The 27,499-nt window shown below is 43.6% G+C and overlaps 1 protein-coding gene across 2 annotated transcripts; it reads right to left on the reverse strand.

Annotated features, from left to right (window-relative positions):
- GPR45 (G protein-coupled receptor 45) lies at positions 1-27,315 on the reverse strand. 2 transcript variants are annotated; one of them, XM_061629398.1, is made up of 2 exons: positions 27,103-27,315; positions 1-1,990 (listed from the first exon to the last, which is right to left on the reverse strand). In XM_061629398.1, the coding sequence occupies exon 2, from the start codon at positions 1,781-1,783 to the stop codon at positions 626-628; it is 1,158 nt and encodes a 385-aa protein (XP_061485382.1). In that variant the 5' UTR covers positions 1,784-1,990; positions 27,103-27,315; the 3' UTR covers positions 1-625. The 2 variants fall into 2 exon arrangements, with proteins under 2 accessions (XP_061485382.1, XP_061485383.1); XM_061629399.1 differs by lacking the exon at positions 27,103-27,315 and adding an exon at positions 14,826-14,900.
- Positions 27,316-27,499: the final 184 nt, after the last annotated feature.

Consider the following 27,499-nt stretch of genomic DNA (forward strand, 5'->3'; position numbering starts at 1 on the left):
TGGACACTTCCTTCAAAGAACTGACAGCAGTGGGGTGGAGGGAGTCATTTTAATCAGGACTGCAGCCGGGGGGGGGGAAGGCTAAATCACCCACCCTGGTCCCAAAACTGATCATGCTACGTCTCTGCGGCAGTTATTTAGAAGGGGGGGGGGAACTAGAAACATACAACTTTTGCTAGTTTGTGCAAAATGAAAATAAAAGTGAGGATTTGTTCATAACTGCGTTTTTTCAGGTTTCAAACAGCATGTGTTGTTGTACACCTATCTTCCTCATAAGAGAATCCTAAATGACATAATGGGGATTGCAAACATTGAGCTGAAAAGTTGTTGATTTGACTATGTGTGCTTGGTTGTTAGTGTTGCTTTTTCCTAATCAGAAGAAAACAACAAATGATACAGGCAGTATTATTACTGGCAGTATATTTAGCAAAACCACACATTTCTGGTTAATCTGAAGGTGAGACTAGTGTAGGAAGAGCTACAATTTAATGGGTGACACTAACATGAACAAAATCCAAATGTTCTGTGTTATAGACATTCCATTGAAAAAGACACCACATGGCGCATGATGGTGCTATAAGGGCAGTGACTGAAGATGCAAGCTGTTCAGTATTTCTTATGGTCCCTAAACAGTAGATTGGTGCTCACTACAGACATATATTGTGCTTGGCCTTATTCTCCTTTTCGTTCGTCCAGGCACTTTAGGAAAGATCTTAAATGTTTTTGGCATGAACTCGAGACAGGCCTCACGGAATTTCTTGATTCTCCAACAGTAGATGACAGGATTGAATACTGACTTGAGGTAACTCAACCACAACACGCAGGTGCTGGTGACATAAAAAGAGGGGCTATAGTAGAACTTTCTGCTGAACACAGACATCAGGCTAAATACAGTGTGCGGAAGCCAACAGAGAGAGAAGCCAACAAAAAGGATGAGGATGGTAGTGAAGGCCCTCGTCTTGAAGCTCATGTCAATGTTCATCTGATGAGGCTTTTGCAGCCCCATGAGGCCCAGCTTGCTCACCTGACTGAAACACACACTCTCGGCATGGTTGTGGATCCTGACAGTGTTCCGACGGACAGTGTTCAGAATGCAAAGGTAAGAGTACAGCATGATGCTGAAAGGAACAAAGAAAACAGCCACAATTAGCATCACGGCGTAGGCTCTGTCTGCAGGGCACTCTGTGTATCCTAGGACACACTGGGGAGCCCGGCTTGGGACTTCGACAAATGTCCATCCAACCACTGACGGGAACGAGATGCAGAAGGAAAAGGCCCAGGAAATGGCAATCATGACTTTGGCACGGTGAGGATTCAGTTTGTCTTGATGCTGGACAATGATTAGGAATCGGTCCACGCTAATGATCAAGAGTATAGATACGCCTTCCAAGACAAAGAACCAGTAGAGCATAGCTGAGATTCGGCAGAAGTGAGCGCCAAAGTTCCAGTTCATCGTAACAATCGTAACTGCAGTAAAAGGCATGCAGAACAATGACAGCATGATATCTGAGAAAGCCAAAGTAGCTAAAAGCAGGTTGATAGCTGAACGCATGGCTGGTTTTTGGTAGACAATGAGGCAAACAATGGCATTGCCTAAGAATCCAATGGCAATCATGAATACCATGATTATTGCCAATAGTATCCTGAGTGTGATTGGCAGGGCTGTATAACTGGAGTCTGTGAGCTGTGTGCTTGCATTCAGAGCAATGAAAATGTCTGCAGGAGTCTTGTTGCATGCCATCACAGTGCAAAACACTGGTTTTGGAGATACAAAGCCCCCCATGTCTTCCTGCTAACTCATTGGTTGCTGCCATTTTCCCATCTTATCAGTCATACTAAAAATATGCTAGTCTATAATCTTTCTGAAGAATGTTTCTTCAGCAATTGTTGACGAAGCAGATCACAGCAATTTTAGTGAAGAACAAGTTTCTGCAGCTCCAGAATAAAAATGTAGGCATTAGCAAGGGCATATCTTCAGAGATTCTCTGCTCTAGAAAACCAGAGAAAAGAAACATGGTGATTACACATCTATTGATTCTTTAAAATATATTAGTTTGATAGTTTCCTTTCTTAGCAAAAGTGTGGGCAAAGCGTATTGAATACTCAACATCACACAACAGAGGGCCATTTCTTAGGTCACAACATACTTTGTATGTTAAACTTATTTTTAGATATATTACTTTTGTAAACAGCTTATCCAGTAATTGAAAAAACAAAGGAAATTGGTTGCCTGGCTATTTAATAACGTAATGCTAGCATCAACTTTAAAAAATATTTATTTATAGTCTTTCTAAACTGCTTCCTAAATATTCAATGTTGTGTACAAAAAAAAATCAAAATCACATAGACAAATGTTAATTTCTAAACTGAACCGTGGTTCAGAATTATCTGGAAAATACTTGCACCTTGTGACCATCTCCACTGTGTGTAAATCATGTTAGTTTCATTATTATGAGATCACCTTTCAAGATTACCAACTGCTATGGCCTACACTAGAGATGGGCAAGAATTTCAGTTCAGTACACAATTTATCATATTTGTACTCTCTGAAACAATATGAAAACCGAAACACAGCCATCCTTCCAAATTCACACTTATTTGAATTTTGTGATGCAGTTTGCCAACCAAACGTTTACAAAAATGCATTGGGGAAAGTCCATGTAACAATGAATCTACAAATGAAAATAATGTGCAAAAATGCATTATGTGATGAGAAATAGCATGGAGAAATGTGTACATTAGTCAAAACTCCCTGCAAAAATTTACACTAAAATACTGGAGAATTTTCATGAGGACTTTTTAAACGAAAAATCACAAATTGCTGCAGAAATGTGAAGAACTAAATTTAAGATTGGAAAAATGAGAAACTGAGAGAACTGAAATTGACAGATCTTTCCATCCCTATTACACATGGGTTCCATATACCACAAATGACTGAATGCTGCCCTAACTTCTGAAATGGTATCCCTGAACATGCTCCCTGAGTACTCATAAGCCAGTTCCCACGCTGTGTCCCCTAGTCCAAATGATACAACAAGAACTTGAAAGTTCACTGTGGGTAGCAAAGACCTAAAGATTGTGTGTTGTCCAAACACTCCATGCCACCTTGAACATCTCCACTGGCACTGCTTCCTCCACCCCATCTGCTGTAGTAGTAGTAGTAGTAGTAGTGCCACTATTGCATGAAACCACCATCTGACCAAGCCCTTCAGATCCTAATGCCATGCTAAATACAACAGGGGTGGGGAATATGTGGCCTTCCAAATGTTGTTGGACTCCTAGCAGCCCAGCCAGCATGGCCAATGATCAGGGATTGTGGGAGTTGGAGCAACATCTGGAAAGCCCCAGGATCCCCATCACTGATCTATACAACTATATGGTTCTTAGGATGGTATGGATCAGAGCTCCACTGAGGTCCCATTGTCACACTGCTTACTCTGTAGGTGGTTTAACAATGTAAAAAATAACCATTCTAGAACATACGAGGATTTATTTATTTTTACATTTCTCCTTTACAATTATCTCTGGTTAATAAACATTAGCAACTATCCTTTAAAAATTCCACATCTGAAATGCAGATAAATTGCTCCACACCTCATTGTCTTTGTCAAGAATTGCTGACAGTTCACACCAGGACTCAGTTCCCAAACCCAGGGCAATTGATCCTGGCCAGGCACAACCCGTGCCTCCCTTAGCAGGGCTGAGTAAACCAACAACCCTGCAAGACTGCCACCACTGCTTAAACCTGGTCACCCACTCTGGGCCAAGGGGAAATCCAAAGTGTCAGAAATAGGCCTGCCAAGGATTCCAGAAGACAAGAGCCAAAGATACACTCCTTGTCTTGGAGCCTTCAGGCAAAATACCCAAATATACGGTAGTCTGTGGCTAATTGGCCAAGGTATTGGATTCAGAGCCAAGTTCCCCCTGAAATGAACACACACTGGTAAATAAGAGGTAGCTTTATCAGAATAAAATATACATGCAAAAAGTATAGCAGCAAAATAGTTCCTTAAATCAAACACCCCCAAGAGCTAGGTAAAATACAGAAAGAGTTCAAATCAGAAATAAAAATAACAAAGCTGGTTAGCCTAATCTATACTCACAACAGAGGCAAACCAGCAGAGTAACATCATGGTTGCACATTGTGATGTTCCTATATTAGTGTAAATAGGGTAAGTGCTGGTTGTATAGGAGATACATGGTAAGTAGAATAAAAGAGGAAGGGGGAGTGAATGGGCAGTAGAATGCTGGATGATTGGCTGAATGTTTAAAATGGCTGACGGTATAAAAGGAAGAATGTCAGGTAAATCTGGGTGGATGTGAAGTGGATGTGAAGTGGATGTGAGGTGGACGTTGGTGGGTTTGAGAGAGTTGTTTGTCAGGAGAGCGTGGAGAAGGAGGGGGTGGAGTTCGGATTAGTATTAGATAAAACCATATGCTTATGTGCCTTATGAAGAAATCTTGTTAATCTTGTTCTCTGTGTTATTTAATAAATACTTAATTTGGTTTACTAGAGGCCTGATCCTTGGCTGGGGTTTCACAGACCAGAAGGGAGGGTGAGGTAAATAACCAAGGCTGAAGAGTGGCAAATGGTGGCAGCGGGTGAAGGGAAGAATATAACACCACAAGTATTCAGAGCAAACCAGAATTATAAGCAGTCTGAGTAAATCAAAGGGATTGGGACAGCTTAAGCACGCAGTCACAGAGGTAACCTAATTGAGGGAGACTCAGGCAGAGTCTCTAGGAATACTGGTTATAGGATGTGACTGGTGGTGCTGCCTAGCAGGGGGATCTGTTGAGATCTATGCTAGAGCGGAGAGGGAAACCATAAAAAAGGACAGTCCGGACTGGTGGAGTCCCTGGTGGTGCCTAGAGACAGGCAGTAACCACGAGCAGGTAGGAACCTGACAGGGAGAGTCAGGGAAGGGCATCACATGTGGTGGTAGCAGTGGGATACGAACCAAAGAGAGTCCCAAAGACACGTGGTGACAAAGGAGACTACGTCACAGGTGTTGGCTGTAGCAGTGAGATACGAATACTGGAGAATCCCTACCAGTGGTGTGGCAAACAGAAATAAGAAAACAAGATTACTTGTGAGAGTGACTGGCAAAGAGTGTGTGGCAAAGAGTGAGTGAACTCAAACACCATGGCTGAATATATAAAAATGAAAAGAGAGGAGCTGGTGGAGACGTGCATAACATTCAATTTACCTCACGAGGGTAAAGGGGTAGATGAATTGAGGGTAGCACTTATAGGATTTGCAACTGCCCAGCAAAAACAACCTGTCAGGGAAGAGACCCCAGAAGGATACTTAAGCAATCCTGCTTATACAGAGTACTTGAGAGAGAAGTTAAGATGGGAGGCTGAGGAAAAAGACAAGCAGAGGGAGTTGGAAACTGAGAAGTTGAGGATGGAAACTGAGAGATTGAGGATGGAAGCTGATGGGAAAGATAAACAGAGGGAGTTGGAAACTGAGAGATTGAGGATGGAAGGTGCAGAGAAGGAAAAACAGGGAGTTGGAATTTGAGAGAATGAGAGTGGATGCGGAATTACAGGCAGAAAAGTTAAAATTTGAAAGAGAGAAGTTTCATTCTGATGAGACAAGGAAAGACAGAGATGGAGCAAAAATAAAAATTACTCCAAAGGACTTTGCTGTCTATGAGCCTGGTCAAGATCCTCAAATTTATCTCACAACCTTTGAAAAGGCAGCTCAATTGTGGGGGCTACCTGAAGATAAATACATGCAATATTTATCAAACGTGATTAAAGGGGAATTGGCAGAGGCATACCAATATTTCCCCTCAGACAGGCCCGTCACCTATGCTGAGTTTAAAGAGGCAGTCTACAAAAGATTCAGACTGGGGCCTGATTATTTTAGAAAGCTTTTCAGAAACTGCCAGATACAGACAGGGAGGTCTTTCGTGGAGCTGGGGGCAAAGCTGATGGATATATTTGGAAAGTGGATGAGTAGTGCCAAAGCTCAGTCAGTGGAAGAGGTGAAAAGCCTCATGATACTGGATCATACCATCAGTTACCACCAGAAATAAGGCTCCTGGTCAAAGACCGTTCCCCTACATCGGTGCAGGAGGCCGCAGAGATGGCGGATCACTTCGCCTCCAATAGAACTGGCTGGGTGGGGAAAACATGAAGAGATTTTAAACCCAGACCATATAATGCTGGCAGAAAGGATGTGGTGCCACAGCGAGTGAGTCCTCCAGTAAAATCTGAAGGGCACAGGACACCCCAGAGTGGATCTGTGTACCCTAAAACAGAGGAGAAATTATGCTACAAATGTGGTAGACCGGGGCACCTACGTTTTCAATGTGAGGTTGCCAACCCCATTAGTAATCCTGCTCAGACAAGGGCAGTGAAAACAGAGCCCAAGGCTTTAGAAACAGCGAAAAAGGTTCAGTTTTGCCAGATAAACTAGACAGAAGTAACAAACCTTGATTCAAGTCTGAGAGAGGAAGTGAGTGTACAAGGGGCAAATTATTGGGCATTGCTTGACACTGGTGCCGCTGAGACGTTACTGAGGCCAGATTTAATAAAATCTGAAGAAATATTACCTCAGGAAACGGTGAATATCCAAGGAGTGAGGGGTCAACCAGAAAGCTTGCCTGTGGCCCTGGTGAAAATGGCGTGGAGAGGCCGAGAGGGCAGATATAAAGTAGGCTTTAACGCCCAGCAACAAGAACCAGTAATACTGGGAAGAGATATTATGGGAGCCCAAGGGAAAATATATGTGGTGACCAGACAGCAACTTGGCAGAGAAACAGAAGCCATGTTAAGGGGGGCTGAAGCAAACAGGGTGGAAACTGTTAGCGAGCCTCAGGTCGCCATAACAACCACTAGCAGGCCTGCTGAAGGAGACAAACTGTATCAGCTGGTCTCTGGGGAAGAGACAGAGCATTTCAGAGAAGAACTGAATAAGGATACCAGTTTGAATCAAATAAAGGAGCAAGCCCTGACCCAACAGATTCCTTTCACTGACAAACTGAGGAATCAAGTTGTGTGTGAGAATGGGATGTTATATAGACTGTGGATGCCTGCTGAGAGAAAGGATGAATGTGAACCAGTGAAGCAATTGATAGTACCTAGCAAATACAGAACCAGATTGCTAGAGGTAGCCCACGATGTCCCATGTGCAGGACATCTGGGAATAAAAAAGACCAAGAGGAGATTGGCTGCACACTATTATTGGCCAAAATCTCCAAAGATGTAGAACAACATTGTCTATCTTGTGGTATCTGCCAAAAGGTGGGAAAAAGTGGAGTAAAGACAAAGGCACCCTTAAAGCCCCTTCCTATAATTGGACAACCCTTTTATAGAGTGGGAATAGATTTGGTGGGCCCTTTTTCCAAACCCACAAGGCATGGCAAGAAATATCTATTGGTGATGGTGGATTTTGCCACCAGGTACCCAGACGCAGAAGCACTAAGATCTGTAGAAGCCCCTGTAGTGGCAGAGGCTTTATTAAAAATCTTTATGAGGCTGGGTTTCCCTCATGAAGTGCTGACGGATCAAGGCAGTGTATTCATGGGAGAAGTGATGCAATGTATGTGGAAATGTTGTGGTCTAAAACATCTAAAGACCACTACTTACCATCCCGCCACTAATGGGTTAACAGAGAGATTCAATGGCGTTTTGAAGGGCATGATCAGAAGCTATGTTCAAGATCACCCACAAGACTGGGATGAACGGTTGGGATGCTTCTTATTTGCATACAGAGAAGTCCCTCAAGAGTCAACAGGCTTCTCACCCTTTGAACTCATGTTCACTAGAAAAGTGAGGGGACCTTTGGAACTATTAAAAAATTCATGGGAAGGAACCCTGGGAGAGTACAAAACATCTGTAGTAGATTTTGTATTGGAATTCCGCAATAAATTAACATCAATGATGGAGGTGGTGAAAAAGAATTTGAGTCAAGCGCAGCAGAAGCAAAGTTACTGGTATGACAGAACAGCCAGGGAACGTGTGTATGATGTGGGAGATATGGTTATGGCATTCATACCCAGGAAACATGACAAATTACAGGCTAACTGGGAAGGACATATACCATCAGAGAAAGGCTTGACACAGTGATGTATGTAATCACCACAGACCAATTAAACAAAAGCAAAGTGGTTCATGTAAATATGTTAAAGCCTTACCATACCAGGGATGCACAGGTGTTACAAGTTACTTTATTCCCTGAGGGAAGCGGGCCTGAACTTCCAGATTTGGTACAGGAAAGCAAAGACAAAGGAGGGGTAGATCAAGTGGAATGGTCAGAGGAGGTGAAGGAGGAAGTAAAAGAAGAGATTCTGAGAGTTTTGAAAAACTATGGGAATCTCTTCAGCAATAAACCTGGCCGAACCAGTATAGCCAAACATTCCATTAATACTGGAGATCATGCCCCAATCAGATCTATGCCGTACCGTGTGAATGGGAAAGTTTTGAGTGAGATTAAAAAGGAGGTCGAAGATATGCTGGAATTAGGAGTGATCAGGGAATCCATCAGTCCCTGGGCCTCAAGTATTGTCCTGGTTCCGAAAAAAGATGGAACGACAAGGTTTTGCATTGATTATCGGCTAATCAATAAAATCACGGTCCCAGATGCGTATCCCATGCCCAGGGTAGACACAATATTAGAGTTGTTGGGGGCAGCAACCATTATCTCTACGTTAGACCTCTGTAAAGGATTTTGGCAAATGGAACTAGACGAGCAATCCAGAGCCAAAACTGCCTTCAGTACACCAGATGGGTTATATGAGTTTGTGACCTTACCCATGGGACTAAGGAATTCACCAAGTTCATTTCAGAGGCTAATCAATACTGTGTTGCGAGGCATGTCAGATGTTGCAGTGGCCTATATCGATGACGTGGCCATTTTTAGCAAGTCGGTGCCTGAGCATGTCCAACACCTGACAACAGTATTGGAGGCCTTAAGAAAAGCAGGCCTCACAATAAAAGCTAAGAAATGCCAGTTTGGGCTAAAGGAAGTAATCTATTTAGGACATAAGGTGGGGAGTGGGAAAATCACCCCCTTATGGAGCAAGGTGGAGGCAATACAAGCGTGGCCTATCCCCTTAACCAAAAAACAAGTAAGGGCATTTCTAGGTGTGGCTGGTTTTTATAGGAAGTTTGTGAGAAATTTTGGAGAAATAGCAACCCCCTTGCATGAATTAACAAAGAAGAAGTGTTCTGAGCATGTGGTATGGACGGATGAATGTCAGAAGGCTTTTGATCTGCTGAAGCAAGCCTTGTGCCAAGGACCCATATTAATAGCACCAGACTATGAGCAACCATTCATCGTGGCTACAGATGCGTCAGACCTCGCGCTGGGAGTCGTCTTGCTGCAGGAGAGAGAAGGCACCAGACATCCAGTGGCGTATCTGAGTCACAAGCTGACGCCAAGGGAGAAAAACTATTCGTCGGTCCAAAAGGAGTGCCTAGTGGTCGTGTGGGGACTGAACAAGTTGCGCCCATACGTGTGGGGACGAAGATTCACGGTAACAACGGATCATCGGGCCTTGTTATGGTTGCAGACTATGAAAAACCATAACACTATGCTGCAGAGGTGGTCCTGGGCCCTACAGGACTATCAAGTGGACTTCCAGTTCATAAAAGGCAAGGACAATGTACTGGCCGATGGACTTTCCAGGCAAGTGGCTGGGACTGCAGTGACGTGACCAGACGGAGGAACAAAGAAAGACATTTTCCCCATAGAGACTTGTCTATGGACAAGTCTCAATGCGTGGATGAGACGATGGTGTCGGGTGGAAGGGTTTGGATTTGTTAGGCACTGGGGAACATTTTGGGACAAGCCGGGCCTGTACAAAAGGGACGGGCTCCACTTGAACCAGAATGGAACCAGACTGCTGGCACTTAAAATTAAAAAGGTGGCAGAGCAGCTTTTAAACTGACTGAGGGGGGAAACCCGACAGGAGCTGAGAAAGGTCCGGTTCGGAATAAACCTCCCCCCTGGGATAAAAACCAAAGAAATGATGAAATGTTAAAAGGGGTAGGCCTAGAAGTAGGCATTGTGAGAGCAGGGGCACAGGATATAAATTCAGAAGAGCAAAATTACCACAGGCCTAACCACAAGTGCCAAAGACACTTGAAGAGAGACACTGCTTACAAGTGCCTGTACGCTAATGCTAGGAGCCTCCGAACCAAGATGGGAGAACTGGAGTGCTTGGTCTTAGAGGAGAGCATTGATATAGTGAGCATAACGGAGACCTGGTGGAATGGAGAAAACCAGTGGGATACGGTTATCCCTGGATACAAACTGTATCGGAAGGACAGGGAAGGACGTATTGGTGGCGGAGTCGCTCTATATGTGAAAGAAGGCATTGAATCCAGCAAGCTCGAAACCCCAAAAGAGGCAGACTCCTCCACAGAATCGTTGTGGGTGGTGATACCATGCCCCAGGAGGGACTTAATACTGGGAACGATCTATCGTCCCCCTGATCAAAATGCTCAGGGAGACCTTGAGATGAGATATGAAATTGGGGAAGCATCCAAACTAGGAAATGTGGTAGTAATGGGTGACTTCAACTACCCGGACATAGACTGGCTGCATATGTGTTCCAGTCATGACAAAGAAGCAAAGTTTCTAGATATTCTAAATGACTACTCCCTAGACCAGTTGGTCATGGAACCGACCAGAGGGATGGCAACCCTGGATTTAATCCTCAGTGGGGACCGGGACCTGGTGCGAGATGTAAGTGTTGTTGAACCGATTGGGAGCAGTGACCACAGTGCTATTAAATTAAACGTACATGTAACTGGCCAATTGCCAAGAAAATCCAACACGGTCACATTTGACTTCAAAAGAGGAAACTTCACAAAAATGAGGGGATTGGTAAAAAGAAAGCTGAAAAACAAAGTCCAGAGGGTCACATCACTCAAAAATGCTTGGAAGTTGTTTAAAAACACTATATTAGAAGCTCAACTGGAGTGCATACCGCAGATCAGAAAAGGTACCGCCAGGGCCAAGAAGATGCCAGCATGGTTAACGAGCAAAGTCAAGGAAGCTCTTAGAGGCAAAAAGTCTTCCTTCAGAAAATGGAAGTCTTGTCCGAATGAAGAAAATAAAAAAGAACACAAACTCTGGCAAAAGAAATGCAAGAAGACAATAAGGGATGCTAAAAAAGAATTTGAGGAGCACATTGCTAAGAACATAAAAACCAACAACAAAAAATTCTATAAATACATTCAAAGCAGGAGACCATCTAGGGAGACAATTGGACCCTTGGATGATAACGGAGTCAAAGGTGTACTAAAGAACGATAAGGAGATTGCAGAGAAGCTAAATGAATTCTTTGCATCTGTCTTCACAGTGGAAGATATAGGGCAGATCCCTGAACCTGAACTAACATTTGCAGGAAGGGATTCTGAGGAACTAAGACAAATAGTGGTAACGAGAGAGGAAGTTCTAAGCTTAATGGACAATATAAAAACTGACAAATCACCGGGCCCGGATGGCATCCACCCGAGAGTTCTCAAAGAACTCAAAGGTGAAATTGCTGATCTGCTAACTAAAATATGTAACTTGTCCCTTGGGTCCTCCTCCGTGCCTGAGGACTGGAAAGTGGCAAATGTAACGCCAATCTTCAAAAAGGGATCCAGAGGGGATCCCGGAAATTACAGGCCAGTTAGCTTAACTTCTGTCCCTGGAAAACTGGTAGAAAGTATTATTAAAGCTAGATTAACTAAGCACATAGAAGAACAAGCCATGCTGAAGCAGAGCCAGCATGGCTTCTGCAAGGGAAAGTCCTGTCTCAGTAACCTATTAGAATTCTTTGAGAGTGTCAACAAGCATATAGATAGAGGTGATCCAGTGGACATAGTGTACTTAGACTTTCAAAAAGCGTTTGACAAGGTACCTCACCAAAGGCTTCTGAGGAAGCTTAGTAGTCATGGAATAAGAGGAGAGGTCCTCTTGCGGATAAGAAATTGGTTAAGAAGCAGAAAGCAGAGAGTAGGAATAAATGGACAGTTCTCCCAATGGAGGGCTGTAGAAAGTGGAGTCCCTCAAGGATCGGTATTGGGACCTGTACTTTTCAACTTGTTCATTAATGACCTAGAATTAGGAGTGAGCAGTGAAGTGGCCAAGTTTGCTGACGACACTAAATTGTTCATGGTTGTTAAAACAAAAAAGGATTGCGAAGAGCTCCAAAAAGACCTCTCCAAACTGAGTGAATGGGTGGAAAAATGGCAAATGCAATTCAATATAAACAAGTGTAAAATTATGCATATTGGAGCAAAAAATCTTAATTTCACATATACGCTCATGAGGTCTGAACTGGCGGTGACCGACCAGGAGAGAGACCTCGGGGTTGTAGTGGACAGCACGATGAAAATGTCGACCCAGTGTGCGGCAGCTGTGAAAAAGGCAAATTCCATGCTAGCGATAATTAGGAAAGGTATTGAAAATAAAACAGTAGATATCATAATGCCGTTGTATAAATCTATGGTGCGGCCGCATTTGGAATACTGTGTACAGTTCTGGTCGCCTCATCTCAAAAAGGATATTATAGAGTTGGAAAAGGTTCAGAAGAGGGCAACCAGAATGATCAAGGGGATGGAGTGACTCCCTTACGAGGAAAGGTTGCAGCATTTGGGGCTTTTTAGTTTAGAGATAAGGCGGGTCAGAGGAGACATGATAGAAGTGTATAAAACTATGCATGGCATTGAGAAAGTGGATAGAGAAAAGTTCTTCTCCCTCTCTCATAATACTAGAACTCGTGGACATTCAAAGAAGCTGAATGTTGGAAGATTCAGGACAGACAAAAGGAAGTACTTCTTTACTCAGCGCATAGTTAAACTATGGAATTTGCTCCCACAAGATGCAGTAATGGCCACCAGCTTGGATGGCTTTAAAAGAAGATTAGACAAATTCATGGAGGACAGGGCTATCAATGGCTACTAGCCGTGATGGCTGTGCTCTGCCACCCTAGTCAGAGGCAGCATGCTTCTGAAAACCAGTTGCCGGAAGCCTCAGGAGGGGAGTGTTCTTGCACTCGGGTCCTGCTTGAGGGCTTCCCCCAGGCACCTGGTTGGCCGCTGTGATAACAGGATGCTGGACTAGATGGGCCACTGGCCTGATCCAGCAGGCTCTTCTTATGTTCTTAGGAAACCATAAAAAAGGACAGTCCGGACTGGTGGAGTCCCTGGTTGTGCCTAGAGACAGGCAGTAACCACGAGCAGGTAGGAACCTGACAGGGAGAGCCAGGGAAGGGCGTCACACACATCTCCCCAGAGATGTATAGCCTGGATAGCAGATGGAAGATGGAACCCCAACATCAGGTAGCACTAACAAACATTGGGGAATAAAGACCTAAAGTCTGGGTCCTATGCTTATGGGAAAATGCCCAGCAACACCCAGGAATTAATTAGCCAATGAGGGGGCTTACTGATGATGAAATCTTCTGGAGCTTTCACGCCTAACGGTCATGCACTCACCAACCTTCGCAGGCCGCTTGGCCTTGAAGTACCAGTCTCGGCTGATAAGCAGGTATTCTTGCTTACTGCTTAATTAACTTAATTCAGCTGTGAGAACTGCTATCTCATGGACTCTCAGAGGCCCCAGTTCAGGCAAGATGTTTCCTCCACAATTCCTTGCCACAGAACCATTTTAGAAACCAGGCGTTCTTGACAGTCTTCACTTCAAAACAGCTGCCAACCATAATGTATGTATCAGCCTTTCCCAACCAGTGTGCCTCCAGAAGTTGTTGGACCACAACTCCCATCAGCCTCAGCCAGCATTGCCAACGGTCAGGAAAGATGGGAATTGTGGTCCAAAAACACCTGGAGGCACACTGGTTGGGAAAGGCTGGTATATATATTAGTATACCTTGCATGACAGCAGATTACCAGGAAGATTGTGCCACAGTAGCTTTCTATTGCGAGAGTCCATGCATTTTAATCCTGAAAGTTTTGCCACGGTGATTGAACAATGTAATGCAGATGAAGGATTGTGCTGATTCATCCAAGAGCCATAAACTTGGATGTGACATGCTTTTCTCTTCCTGTTCTTAGTGCCTTCAGTTTCTAGAAAGCAGATTTGTTAACATTTCTTGGTAAAACTGCTCAGTTACTCCTATGCTACCGAACAGGCTCAGCCGACTTTAGATTCCGTGGAAGCAGTAGAGCCTAAACTAGTAGCTCTTCATATAGCACATAATTTATGTAATTCGTGGTCACTAGGTTAGATATCTTTAATAGGGAATTGTACAAATTTGTTACACATTATACAAATTCATGGAGTGTGGGTTCATCAATGGATATTCACTGTGACAGCTAATCAGTGGAGGTTGGCCCATTAGGGCAAATGGGACGCTGTCCCACCAACCCCAGCCTCCTCTCAGCCAGCCCACACCAGCCTGCCTTCTTATTTACAGCCAGACCAGGGGATGGCATGGCTTACCAGCCATGTCTCAGGGTTGTCCCTTGTAGAAATCAGCAGGGAGGAGGATGGGGGCAAAACTAGAAATAGTTGGCTCTGTCCGACACTGGCTCTTGCTGGTCTCCCTGCCTTCTGCTCTGCCAGTCTCAACAGGCACCAGCCACTAATGAGCTACACTGAACCTTCAGGTTAAGAGACAGTATACTTAGAACAATTACTGGGTGTGGACAAATATTATGGAGGGATAAGGTGCCTGATGACTTCATGCTCTGCTTATGGTCTAACTGGACACATCTGTGAGAAACAGGATGCTGGACCAGATAAACCTATGGACTGGCCTTGCTCATGTTCTTAAACTTTATTCATTCATGCAGCTGCCTCCTACTTCTTGCAGTTGTAGTTGATAAACACGTTACCATCCAAGAGAACTTACCAATGAACGTTTGCCTTTCTTCAGCGCTTGCCAGTTGTTCAAACTCCTGGAGAGTGAAATTCTTTAAGCCCATTATAACGTCCTTGGGTTGGATCCTCTACTGTGCTTGTAGGAAGCCTCCTTCCAAGTCATGACAAAAATGAGAACTCTCCCATTCAGAAAACCTGATCACCCATTTGAGCTTATAAATGATTTAACTGTGGTAAAAGACCAAGAGAGCCAGTGTGGTGTAATGGCGAAGGTGTTGGACTACAACCTGGGAGACCAGGATTCAAATCCCCACACAGCCATGAAGCTCACTGGATGACCTTGAGCCGGTCACTGCCTCTCAGCCTCAGAAGAGGACAATGGTAAACCCCCTCTGAATACCGCTTACTATGAAAACCCTATTCACAGGGTTGCCATAAGTCGGGATCAACTTGAAGGCAGTCCATTTCCATTTTCAAAATTATACCAGTAAGAAAAATGATGTAGAGAATAGATCCCCTACTGTCTCTCTATAAGGTAGCCATGTGGATTCAGAACACACATATGTTGCCTAAGTGAAATGAGTATGAATCAAATGGACCGTATATGCACTGAAGTGCTTGGCTGCAGTCAATTCAGTAATATATTTCTAAACATCAAAAATAAAAAGTAACAAAAGCAAGAAAAAGTGGACAGCAGTGTCCCTGATGCTGAACAATCAGCTCAACGTGCTTCAGCAATAACAGGATGTTCTTTTCTACACAATGCTCTCTCCGCTAGTGGCAAACAACAAGCTCCTGTTCCCTCCCAGGGAGAGAGCAAGTTGTATGGTCCAGCTCTTCCTTAAATCACATATTTATTCCAAATCCCTTGCCCCCTCCAATATTGCTCTGGTAGAAATAAATAAGTTAACGAAAACTGCATCTTATACATAGCCCTCAGTTTCCAGCACTGGTCTGGTGATGGTACAGTGCATAGATGTGCAGGTTTGTTTCACTGTCATGGCTCAGGGGGATTGATTCAGCTGATCAACAAGCAGCAAATAGCATCAGACGGCAACTGGTTCTTGTCTTAATCTCCTTAGTCCAGACAGGATTTCGCTCTTCTTCCTCTTGTGTGAAGGCAAGATACAGATACAGTTCAAACTCCATTTTCCAGTGCTGCCGTGCCTGAGCCAGATTAGGCGTAGTGAAATGCAGAGGTGTGGGGGGTTTCAAGCCTTACTCTGTGATGTAAAATTTCCAGTGGCTCTCTCTCTCCCTGCAGCTTCAATACTCTGCCAAAGTGGGTTCTGACAACACATTTCAAAAAGAGTTTGCTGTTAATGAAGAATCTGCAGCTATATAAAACTGGAGTCTTTCTTTATAAAAAAAATAAACCTGCTTTCTCCTGCCCTGCTACTCTCCTGCACTAACTCCTTGCTTGAAAAGGTTCAGAGGAGGGCAACCAGAATGATCAAGGGGATGGAGTGACTCCCTTACGAGGAAAGGTTGCAGCATTTGGGGCTTTTTAGTTTAAAGAAAAGGCGGGTCAGAGGAGATATGATAGAAGTGTATAAAATTATGCATGGCATTGAGAAAGTGGATAGAGAAAAGTTTTTCTCCCTCTCTCATAATACTAGAACTCGTGGACATTCAAAGAAGCTGAATGTTGGAAGATTCAGGACAGACAAAAGGAAGTAATTTTTTACTCAGCGCATAGTTAAACTATGGAATTTGCTCCCACAAGATGCAGTAATGGCCACCAGCTTGGATGGCTTTAAAAGAAGATTAGACAAATTCATGGAGGACAGGGCTATCAATGGCTACTAGCCATGATGGCTGTGCTGTGCCACCCTAGTCAGAGGCAGCATGCTTCTGAAAACCAGTTGCCGGAAGCCGCGGGAGGGGAAAGTGTTCTTGCACTCAGGTCCTGCTTGCGGGCTTCCCCCAGGCACCTGGCTGGCCACTGTGAGAACAGGATGCTGGACTAGATGGGCCACTGGCCTGATCCAGCAGGGTCTTCTTATGTTCTTGTGTGTGTACTGAGTCACTTCTTCTGGCTGAGGGTGTGTTCCCTCAATCTATGTCTTTCCTCTGTGTCACTGGCTTTCTCCTCCTGTCAGATTTCTTGACCCTCTCACTTAGTTCCACATATTGTCACAGTATAGGTACAATGATTCATGAAGGAATGTTGCACAAACACTTCAGAACAGTGTAGTTTGGGTACTGTTTTCTGCAGTGCTGGTTTAGTGCTCTTGCGCCAAATAAATAGCACAAGGAGACTGTGAGATGAGGGCCATGTTGCCAACTCACTCACATCAAAGAGAAGGCCAACTCAAGTGTGGCAGCTGGGTAATGTAAGCTGCCAGTCTCATGCAGCAATTGTCCATAAAGGGAGGAAAAGGGCCCCTCTGGCAAGGTTTGTGGGTGGGGGTGAGGGAGGGAGGGGCCACATCTGGCCTACTGGCCAGCAGTCCCGTCTGCGACACCAAGCAGTGATAAATACTCTCTGCACTGCAGCTTCTGTGTTTTTGACTATTTGTTGCCTTCTCTGTTGTAGCCCCCCTACCTTCTGAGGTGGGTCCAGTATTTCTTATGCACCTGGTGATTTTTAAACCACTCGAGATTCTTTTGTCACTGATCAAGATTTGTGGGCAATCTTAAATTGGGCAATCTTTTAAACTTATATTCGCATATATCCAAGTGAGCAACAACGCCTTTTTCCTTTTGAAAAGGTGGCCACCCTCTTACTTGAAAGTCAGAGAGGCTGAGGACAAATTGCCTCCCTGTCCTGCTCAGTATACCAGCTGGTATAGCACAGTGGGGAGGAGAGCCTGGCTGGGAGTCCAGAGTCTGTGAGTTCAAATCCCCGCTTGTGTCTCCTGGGTGTCAAGGGCCAGCTAAAGATCACCCCCACAGTGAGTGGCTCAGGGGTTACATGCCCTGCCACCTGTGCAGCCGTGGGCAAGCGGCATAGTCCCAAGGAGCCCAGTTGCCCCCCAGCTGGCATTTGCAGACAAGGAAGGGGCTGGTTGTGCAGCTGTGGCAAGCTGAGCAGGCCCTAGCCAGCTGGGGAGGACTAGCCTCAAGAGAGAGGCAATGGTAAACCCCTCTGACTACCGCTTACCATGAAAACCCTATTCATAGGGTAGCTGTAAGTAGGGATCGACTTGAATGCAGTCCATTCCTGCTCAGAGAGGCTGCGCTCTAGCCACAGGATGGTAAGGCATGGAAGGTTGGCTGCAGAGAATAGCTGCATTCTGGGAAACTATCTGAAGCCCAGTTGTGGGTAAAAGAACCAAGCTCTTCTGATTTATATTGTAAAGACCATTTATGTGCAGTACAAGCTCAGATGATATGTTTTTTTATTTAATCGTAAGTGGGTCCTGACCATCTACGTTGCTATGGACACAGTGAGATCATATATTCTACAGGTTTTTGCAGGCAGCATTGTTAAACAGCTCCTGATCTCCACCAAAGAACAGTTTGAAGGCAATAAAACAGACAGGATTGTGAAAAGCTGAACTGGTACAACTCCATTTCACATATTTAGGCAGCTGGAAGGACAGCTGTTTTATCCCTGCCCTGACTTTTTTTAATGCCTTCAGTTATGAATTGTAATCCCAAACACCCATCTTGCTTCCTAACATCCAGCAGGAATGATGGAAGAAATTTTAGAAAAATTGCATATTGTAACACTGCATTGAACATGAAAAAGAAGAGCAATATGTAATATGACATGTAAGAACACTTACAGCGCAATCCAAACCCAAGATCTTCTGGGATGAGAGAGTTGGATTCAGAGGATCTCGGACTAAGGGGGCATAAATACCTCGCCCTGGATCAGATGGTAAACAAGACCACAGACCTTATGCCGGTTTACATCCTAAAAAGGGGGCATTCTGGGGGTATTGTGGGGGTGGGACAAGGCAAGGAGATATTTGCAAACCCCTTTCAGCTCAGGCACATGACCTAGCAGCAACCCAGCAAAGCTTAGCCGGCAAATGGGTGGTGTAAGTCAAATTCCTCCTGAATGGAGTTTGGAATAGGAGCAACTTATGCTGACTTCTTACAGTTAGGATTGTTCTGCTAATCTTTTATATTTTATATATTTCATATTTGTAATTCCTACAATAACTGAATTGCTAGCCAGAAATGGGTGCATCGCCAGTGAAGATTTGAAAAGGAATTTCAGCTCATGGGTCATGATCTTTACTCGCTGCAGAACATTAACTGTTGAATCTGCACTCAAGACCTAAGGTGGTTGTGCAATAAAATAAAATCTGATCTCCGAATAATTTCTTCCTCTTGAAATTTGTAATATTTATTCTCAACATAAAGATTTTCTTTTCATAAAATCTTTTACAGATTTTTCCAAATCAAAAATATTTGACAAAGAAGCCTCAAACAGGATGCTGCTGTGGAACAACCCACTCCTTTATCTGTCAACTTTTTAACCCACTGCCTGTCTGGAATGGCTACAGTAGTGAAAAATTGCCCCATTTTTAAAAACTGACACGACAGAGATACATAGGCAATATTTAAATGAGCCACTTAACCTGACAGCTCTAAATGATTCTTGGTGAAATGAAACATTAGTCTTTAAATAAATGTGCTTTGTTAAATATTAGACAAAAGGAGTGTGTCCAACTTAAACCTTGCAATAAGGGCCATCTGTGATCAATGAAACATCACAGCAAGGTAGCACTTTGTGAATGGCGCTGAGCTGTGTATGCCATGCTTCTTGATGCAAGCCTTTAGCAGGGCTCCATTAGTAGGTTGACTCAGATCTCTTCAGGCAAGGAAGCAGCATTCATATTTTTTTTACATGTCTCCATGGCAATCCCTCACTTGAAAAGGTTAAACAACCTCAGTGGTAAATTAGCAAGTGATCTGTCTTAACCAAGAAAAATAACATGCATCTACTGAAGCAAACAGACAACTTAGAAAAAAGCCTAAAGCCTAAGATAAAGTGTACCTGGGCTGGATTAAACCAAAACACTTAAAGAGCAAGGCTCAAACAAGTGTGGGTGTCTGTCACCTGTAGGTTTATTTAACTGGGAGGCTTCCTACAATGAGATGTTTACTTGTAATGTACAACATGGAAAAAAGCCATAGGTCAGTGGTAGCGCATCTGCTTTGCATGAAGAAGGTCCCAGGTTCAACCACTGGTGCCTTTAGGTAAGGTTGGGAAAGACCCCTACCTGAAACCTTGGAGTGTTGCTGCCATTCAGTGATGACAATACCAAGCTAGATGGTCTGACCTGGTATATGGCAGCTTCCTATGTTCCTAACATGGTGGCTATTTCGCTATCACAAGAAAGAGGAGCAGTGGCCATCCAGTTTCTGGGAGAAATGTCAAAGACTTGTAGACTGGCTAGTACATACAGGCAGAAGGGACAGGGCAGGATGAGAAGGTTCAGGGAGTGGATGCAGCTGAATTTAGAGAAAAACTTTGTTTTATGACAATGCTAGCAGAAAGATGAGCATCTGGATTTCAAGATGTATGAGGACAGTCCATACTTCATCTCCTTCAATCAGGTCCTTGAGTTTGCCATAGGGCTCTGACATAAAAGGAACCCGATGAAGCATCCACAGCACAGAGCTGGTTTGCTTTGTTAGATACATGAAAACTGAAAAAAAATATGGGAAGGTCATAGCTCTGTGTCAGCTTTGCACACAGAAAGTCCCTGAGTAAGTCTCCCAAGTACAGCTAGAAAAGACTCTCTTGCAGGGGAGGAGAGCAGAGTTCAGGATGAGAGCCAGGCTGCTCTGCCTACTTAGTTTACTAGGCTGGGGTTAGGGAAGTGCAAGTTTGAGATCAAAATGGGAGAAGAAATCTTAGTGTTGAGGAAATACTGGTTTGTAGAACTGAAACTTTTTTGGGTAATGATTCCAAGCTGGAAGACGCTTAAAAAAGATCCACATCAAACGCAAGTAGAAAACAGCTGCTCAGCTGTTTTCTAAACAGGAGGTGGAAGCAGAGGTAAACAAACGTACAAGGGCCAAACATGGAAAAGTTTCAACATTCCAAAAATCTGATCTATAGATATTGCCACCATGATAGGTCACGCTAAAATATGACCTAAATAAATAAACAGACAAAAGCATCAAACTGGTGAAATTTTTGAGGCTAAGGCAATTCTCTGGTGGTTTAAGAGCCAACCTATATGTTATATAAAAACAGACACACATTTAAAACTCAACAGCTTTTCTAGGAAAAGGCAGCTTCAGGAAAAAGTGTATTCAGTAGAGAAACTACAGTGCCTTGGGAAAGTAATCGGATCCCTGATCAATGCTCTCATATTACTGAATTACAAATAGTACATTGTAATTTTGTTCTGTATGATATTTTATTTTGAAACACTGAAACTCAAAAGTCATTATTTTAAGGTGACATTGGTTTTTTGTTGGGATATGTTTGTAAGAAACATAAAAAACTGAAATATGTTGCTGGGATAAGTATTCAACCCCCACACATTAATATTTGGTAGAGCCTTCTTTCACTACAATAATAGCTTTAAGTCTTTTGGGGTAGGTATGTACCAGCTTTGCACACAGTGTTGGAGGGATTTTGGCCCATTCTTCTTGGCAGATTCATTCCAGGTCATTCAGGTTGGTTGGATATAGCTTGTGGACCACAATTTTCAAAGAGCACCACAGATTCTCAATGGGATTGAGATCATGACTTTGACTGGGCCACTGTAGGACATTCACCTTTTTGTTCTTGAGCCACTCCAGTGTTGCTTTGGCCTTGTGCTTCGGATCATTGTCCTGCTGAAAAATAAATTGCATCCCAAGCTTCAGTTTTTGAGTTGGACTGAAGAAGGTTCCCTTGCAATATTTCCTTATATTTTGCTCCATCCATTTCCTTTGATTTTAACAAGATGCCCAGTCCCTGCTGATGAGAAGCATCACCACAGCATGATGATGCCACCACCATAATTCACTGTAGGGATGGTGTGTCTTGAGGCATGGGCAGTGTTAGGTCTGTGCCACACATAGAGCTTTGAGTTTTGGCCAAAAAGTTCTCTCTTGGTCTCATCTGACCACAAAACCTTTTCCCACATGGCACCTGGGGCACTCTCATGCTTTCTAGCAAACTCCAGACATGCTTTCAGATGGTACTTTTTAAGTAATGGCTTCTTTCTTACTATCCTCCCATACAGGCCAGTGTTATGCAGAGCTCTTGATATGGTTGACTGGTGCACCATTTCTTCGCTCCCAGCCACTGAACTCTGTAGCTCCTTCAAAGTGATTGTTGGCCTCTCTGTGGCTTCTCTTACAAGTCTCTTTCTTGTTCGAGCACTGAGTTTTGAGGGGCAGCCTTTTCTTGGCAGTGCCTGGGTGTTGTGATGCAGCTTCCACTTCCTGATTTTTGATCCAGCTGTGCTCACTGGGATATCCAAGCACTTGGATATTAGTTTGTACCCTTTTCTTAATCTATGCATTTGTATGACATTATCTCTCACTTCTGTAGAGCGCTCTTTGGTCTTCATTTTTCTTCAGATCCACAGCCTGACCAACGATCCTTCAACAGTGGGGGTTTTATCCTACAATGTGACAACAACTTTAACGGTTCACAAGTGGAGGCCAATGGTAAGGTAACTGTGTCCTCGACTGGGCAATTTCTTTCATCGGTGTAAACTGGGAGCTTCCACAGCACAGGGGTTGAATACTTATGCAAGCAACATATTTCAGTTTTTTATGTTTCTTACAAACATTTCCCAACATAAAACCAATGTCACCTTACAGTAATTGATATTTAGTTTCAGTGTTTCAAAATAAAATATAATACAGAACGAAATTACAATGTACCATCTGTAATTCAGCAATATGACAGCATTGGTCAGAGTCTGATTACTTTTGCAAGGCACTGTACTAGATTTTTTTGGGGGGGTGGGAGAGAGTGGGGAAGAATGACTGCTAACCCAGAGGTCAACATGGTGCCCACAGGCACCTGTATGCCCCCCAGTATGTCCTACACTTCCTCCTACGCTTCTTTCTCTTTAGTGTGAGCAGGTGGCAGCAGCAGCAGCAGGTGAGGAAGCGGAGAAAGGAGCCTCTGCAGTGCAGCTTGCTTCCTCCTTTTCTGCTGCCTGCTCGCATGTTTAAAGACCTTGCAAGTCTTGGGAGTTTAAAGGGGGAGTGAGACAGTTTATATTTATTTATTTATTTATTAAATTTATATACCGCCCCATAGCCAAAGCTCTCTGGGCGGTTCACAACAGTCATACATCAAATACAATAAACCACATATTTAGACAATTTAAAAACAGAGTTGCAAAGCCATGCAAAGGATTTTGACAGGTGGGCTGCCCAACCGGCATGCCTAGTTTGGTTCACAAGGCTGATCCTGATAAGGATCTGGCTGTGGAGCCAAAAAGGTTCCACACTCTGTCCTATGACATCCATGAAAGGTCTCCATACAAGCCCTCCTCCATTTGTGGCTTATTTTTCTGCAGTATATTTTTTCTCTCAGTCAGGCTCCAACCCTTGAAATGAACTCTACTGGGGGAAAGTGTCTCAGCAAGGGTGACCTGTAAGATGTGGGTAGGTTGCAAGGATTTAGCACTTACCCATTTTACCCTTAAAATCAGGTCCTCTCCAGATTTTCTCAAGAAAGCCTGGCAAACAGCACTATTAACAAAAGCTAAATTTATTTGAGAAAAAATCTTATTCTAGGCCTAATACAGACAGACAGATTTTTTTGGAACAATAGCCTTTATCAATAAATTCTGGGAATAATAAATATCAAGGTATTGTACATGCATTTATTTTTCTTTGTTATACAAATGTTGGCTTTAATTTTTTGCTTTCAATAATTGCATGTGTGTTGTTTTCCTTTTGCTCTTTGTCTTCTTATACTATATATTTATTATGCAAGCAACTTTTCCGTTTGATTTCCTAATAAATATTATTTATAATAAAATAAAGAGGATCCTTGTTCTCATTTCTTATATAATTGCGAGAGACTTGCATTTAGGAGAAATGGGTCTGCTGCTATCACAGTTAGGCCCATTAATTCTTTGCTCTGCCTCTGACTTTTTGTACGATCGTAAGTATGTCACTTGAATCCTCTTTTCTGGAGTTAGATAGGGACAATGAACTATGTGAATTATGACGTATGGAAAATATTGGGTCAAATGATCAATTAAGACATGAAATTTAGGAAGCAATCATACTAAGGGGGATCTTACTTCTGAGTAAACACATTTAGAATGATACCAGTAAAATGATAAAAACCAAACAAACCCTTGTGCTTAAATCCCCGAGTCTCCTGGCTAAAACCTAGCTTCGGAAATAGGGTTGCCAGGTCCATGGCCTGAGACTGATCCTGTATCTTTAGGGGAAGAGAAGGTCAGGCAACTGCAGGTGTTCTTGCAACTCTGTAATGGGAAAAACCACAAGGTGGAATTCTCCCTTCCCCTTCCACAACTTTTAAAGACACAGAAGACCTCTTGGAGGCTGGGCCTGGCAACCAAAAGGTCTTCTGTATCTTTAAAAGTTGTGCAGGACGAAGGGAGAATTCCACCTTGTGGTTTTTCCCATTACAGGGTTGCAAGAACACCTGCACTTGGCTGACTTTCTCTTCTCCTAAAGATACAGGATCAGTCTCAGGCCAAGAACCTGGCAACCCTATTTGGAAAGCCAAGACACATTCAAAAGAATTTTAATTTTAATAGTTGCTTTGAAACTGTTCCAGTGTAAAGCAACTAAATAATGATGATTGTATTCAACCTACTCAGTGTAGTACCACTGAACTTAATGGACCTAAATCAGTCATATATCTATTAACTTCAGTGAGTCTACTTTGAGTCAGATTTACATTGAATGCCACCCAATACTTCTGAAAGATGTCCTCACCCCCCAGACTTGGGACATGGAAAAATAATTCAAGAGAATGCTTTGACCAGCTATAGAGCATATCAAGTTAACAGTACTTCTGGTTTGAGAAAGCTCAGGGAATGTACTAATTGATGGCCTCTATGGACTGAAATTGGCCCCTGCACACCAGTCCCTGGCTCAGCACCTAGACTACAGATATTAGAAACTGTATATCTGATGCCCACAGGAAAAGTCACCTACACCCTCCTATCAGTAGCTTCCTTTGGGCAATATCCACAAAGACACACATGGTATAACAATACTTAACCTATATATGAGCACCATACTGCACAATGCTATATGTGTTTACTTTAAAGCAAGCCCTTCAAGTTTATTGGGCTTACATCCTGGTAAATACGCATAGGATCTTTTGAGGTCATCGATCAGGTGAGATTTAAACCAGCAACCTCCTCTCTCATATTCTTGGCCAGTACGTTACACCAACTCTAAATGCAACTCTCTTCCCATTAGCCATCTCTGGTTCTGGCCCAGGAACATCCTTTCTAAGATATAATTCTCCCTGCTCTGGAAAATCTGATTCTGGGGTGGCAGATGAGGGTTTGTGATACATGATTGAATGGTCCTCCATACAAAATTTTCCCTAAACATAGAAACCAGATGTCAGGGAGTGTTCTAGGTCAGGCTTCTCTCTGACAAGCTAGTTTTCTACATAGGGAGAATATATGCGGGGAATTTTGTGGAGAAGCATTGAAGCAAACAAGCCACCTCACAGTCTGAAGTCCCACAGATCACCTTGCCAAAGTTGCCTCACATCGTTGGCTCTTTAACCATGGCTGCCACTAAGGAAGCTGCTGGAAACACTTTCTCCTTGTGGTACTGTCATATCTCCTCTTCTCCAGGCTAAACATGCCCAGTTCTTTCAATGTCTCCTCTTGGGCTTTATTTCCAGTCCCCTGATCATCCTTGATGCCCTCCTCTGAACCTGTTCCAGTTTGTCTGCATCCTTCTTGAAGTGCGGAGATCAGAACTGGATACAGTATTCAAGATGAGGCCTAACCAGTGCTGAATAGAGGGGAACTAATACTTCACGCGATTTGGAAACTATACTTCTGTTAATGAAGCCTAATATAGCATTTGCCTTTTTTTGGTGCCACATCACACTGTTGGCTCATATTCAGCTTGTGATCAACAACAATTCCAAGATCCTTCTCACATGTTGTATTGCTGAGCCAAATATCCCACATCTTATAACTGTGCATTTGGTTTCTTTTTCCTAAGTGTAGAACTTTGCATTTTTGAATTTTGTTCTGTTGTTTTCAGCCCAATGCTCCAGCCTATCATGGTCCCTTTGAATTTTGTTTCTGTCCATGGTATTAGCTATGCCCCCCAATTTTGTATTATCTGCAAATTTGATAAGCATGCTCGGTACCTCCTCATCCAAGTCGTTAATAAAAATGTTGAAGAGCACTGGGCCCTGTGGTACCCCACTCATTAGTTCTGCCCAGTTTAAGAAGGAACCATTGATAAGCACTCTTTGACTACAATTCTGGAGCCAACTGTGGATCCACCTGATAGTTGTTCCATCCAGCCCACATTTAGCTAGCTTGCTAATCAGAATATCATGGGGCACTTTGTCAAAAGCTTTGCTGAAGTCAAAATATATTATGTCCACAGCATTCCCACAGTCTACAGGGGGGTTACCCGATCAAAAAATGAGATAAGGTTAGTTTGGCAGGATTTGTTCTTCATAAATCCATGTTGGCTCCTAGTAATCACTGCATTGTTTTCTCCAGGGGACTGCTGACTTGTCAAATGACAAAAGCCATAATTTTAGCAAAGTTTCTACTCTTTTATCAAAATTACCGCCATTTCTTAAGAGATCCTGTATACAGGCACCATTTCCTGCCTAGCGTTGGCCACTCATTTCTAAACTGCATATACTGAACTGCAATTTAAAAAAAAAAAAGAAAAGAAATGGCCACAGAGGCTGCTTAGTTATATGGTACTGGTTACCTTCCTTTCCTGCCCCTCGACTGTAGCATTTTTCTGCCTTTTGCACGAATCCATGCAACTCAAAACACGAACATGCACACGCCAACTTGGTGGTGGTAGTAGGGGGAGAAATATGAAATATGCCTATCAGCCAGACGGATTGCTGTGGAGAATACTGACAGGAGGTTTGGATAGCGAAGTGCACCATTAGAGCTCCCAGACAGCCCAAACAGCACCTACGCGCTAGACAGCTACTGCAGGGAGAGCCATGAAAGCCAGCTGCCTGTGCTTAAATTTCTTGCAGCACCGAAATAAACACACACACACAGTTTTCTTTTTCTGGCTATGAGCCTGGCTGCTGAGACTTTAGTTTAGGCCAGAAGAACATGCATCGTTAAAGCGCGGCGGTTGGTTCCCCCCCCCTCTCCATGTGATGATCGGCTCTCCCGTCCAGGCAGCGCACACGCACACACACTCAAGCCGCCTACCTCGGTTCAGCTGCAAGGAAGGAAGCGGCCGCAGAGACGAGAGCGGTCCGCCACAGAGGCAGCGGAACCCCACTGTGCTCATGCCCCATCTCTGCGCTAACCCGAGCATCTATCAGCGGCGGCGCGCAAGGCCTCAGAGCCGCGTGCCGGCCAAGGAGGACGAGGGGGAAAGCGCGCCCCCTATAGGTGCTCCCCAACTATCGGCCGGAGAAAACGACAATCGAAGGCTAGTTACTTTTATAAAACTAATATTTACATACCGGGGCTCGACATTCATATTCCCAGGGAGGGCGGTTTACAGAAATTAGAATAAAAATGATAGTGACTGGAAAACTTCGAGTTTGGTAGAGCCCAAGTTTGTTCCTCTATTCTACAAGGAGTATTGATATAGGTATGG

Source organism: Rhineura floridana, chromosome 5 (assembly GCF_030035675.1).
Source record: "Rhineura floridana isolate rRhiFlo1 chromosome 5, rRhiFlo1.hap2, whole genome shotgun sequence".
NCBI classification, from domain to species: domain Eukaryota; kingdom Metazoa; phylum Chordata; class Lepidosauria; order Squamata; family Rhineuridae; genus Rhineura; species Rhineura floridana.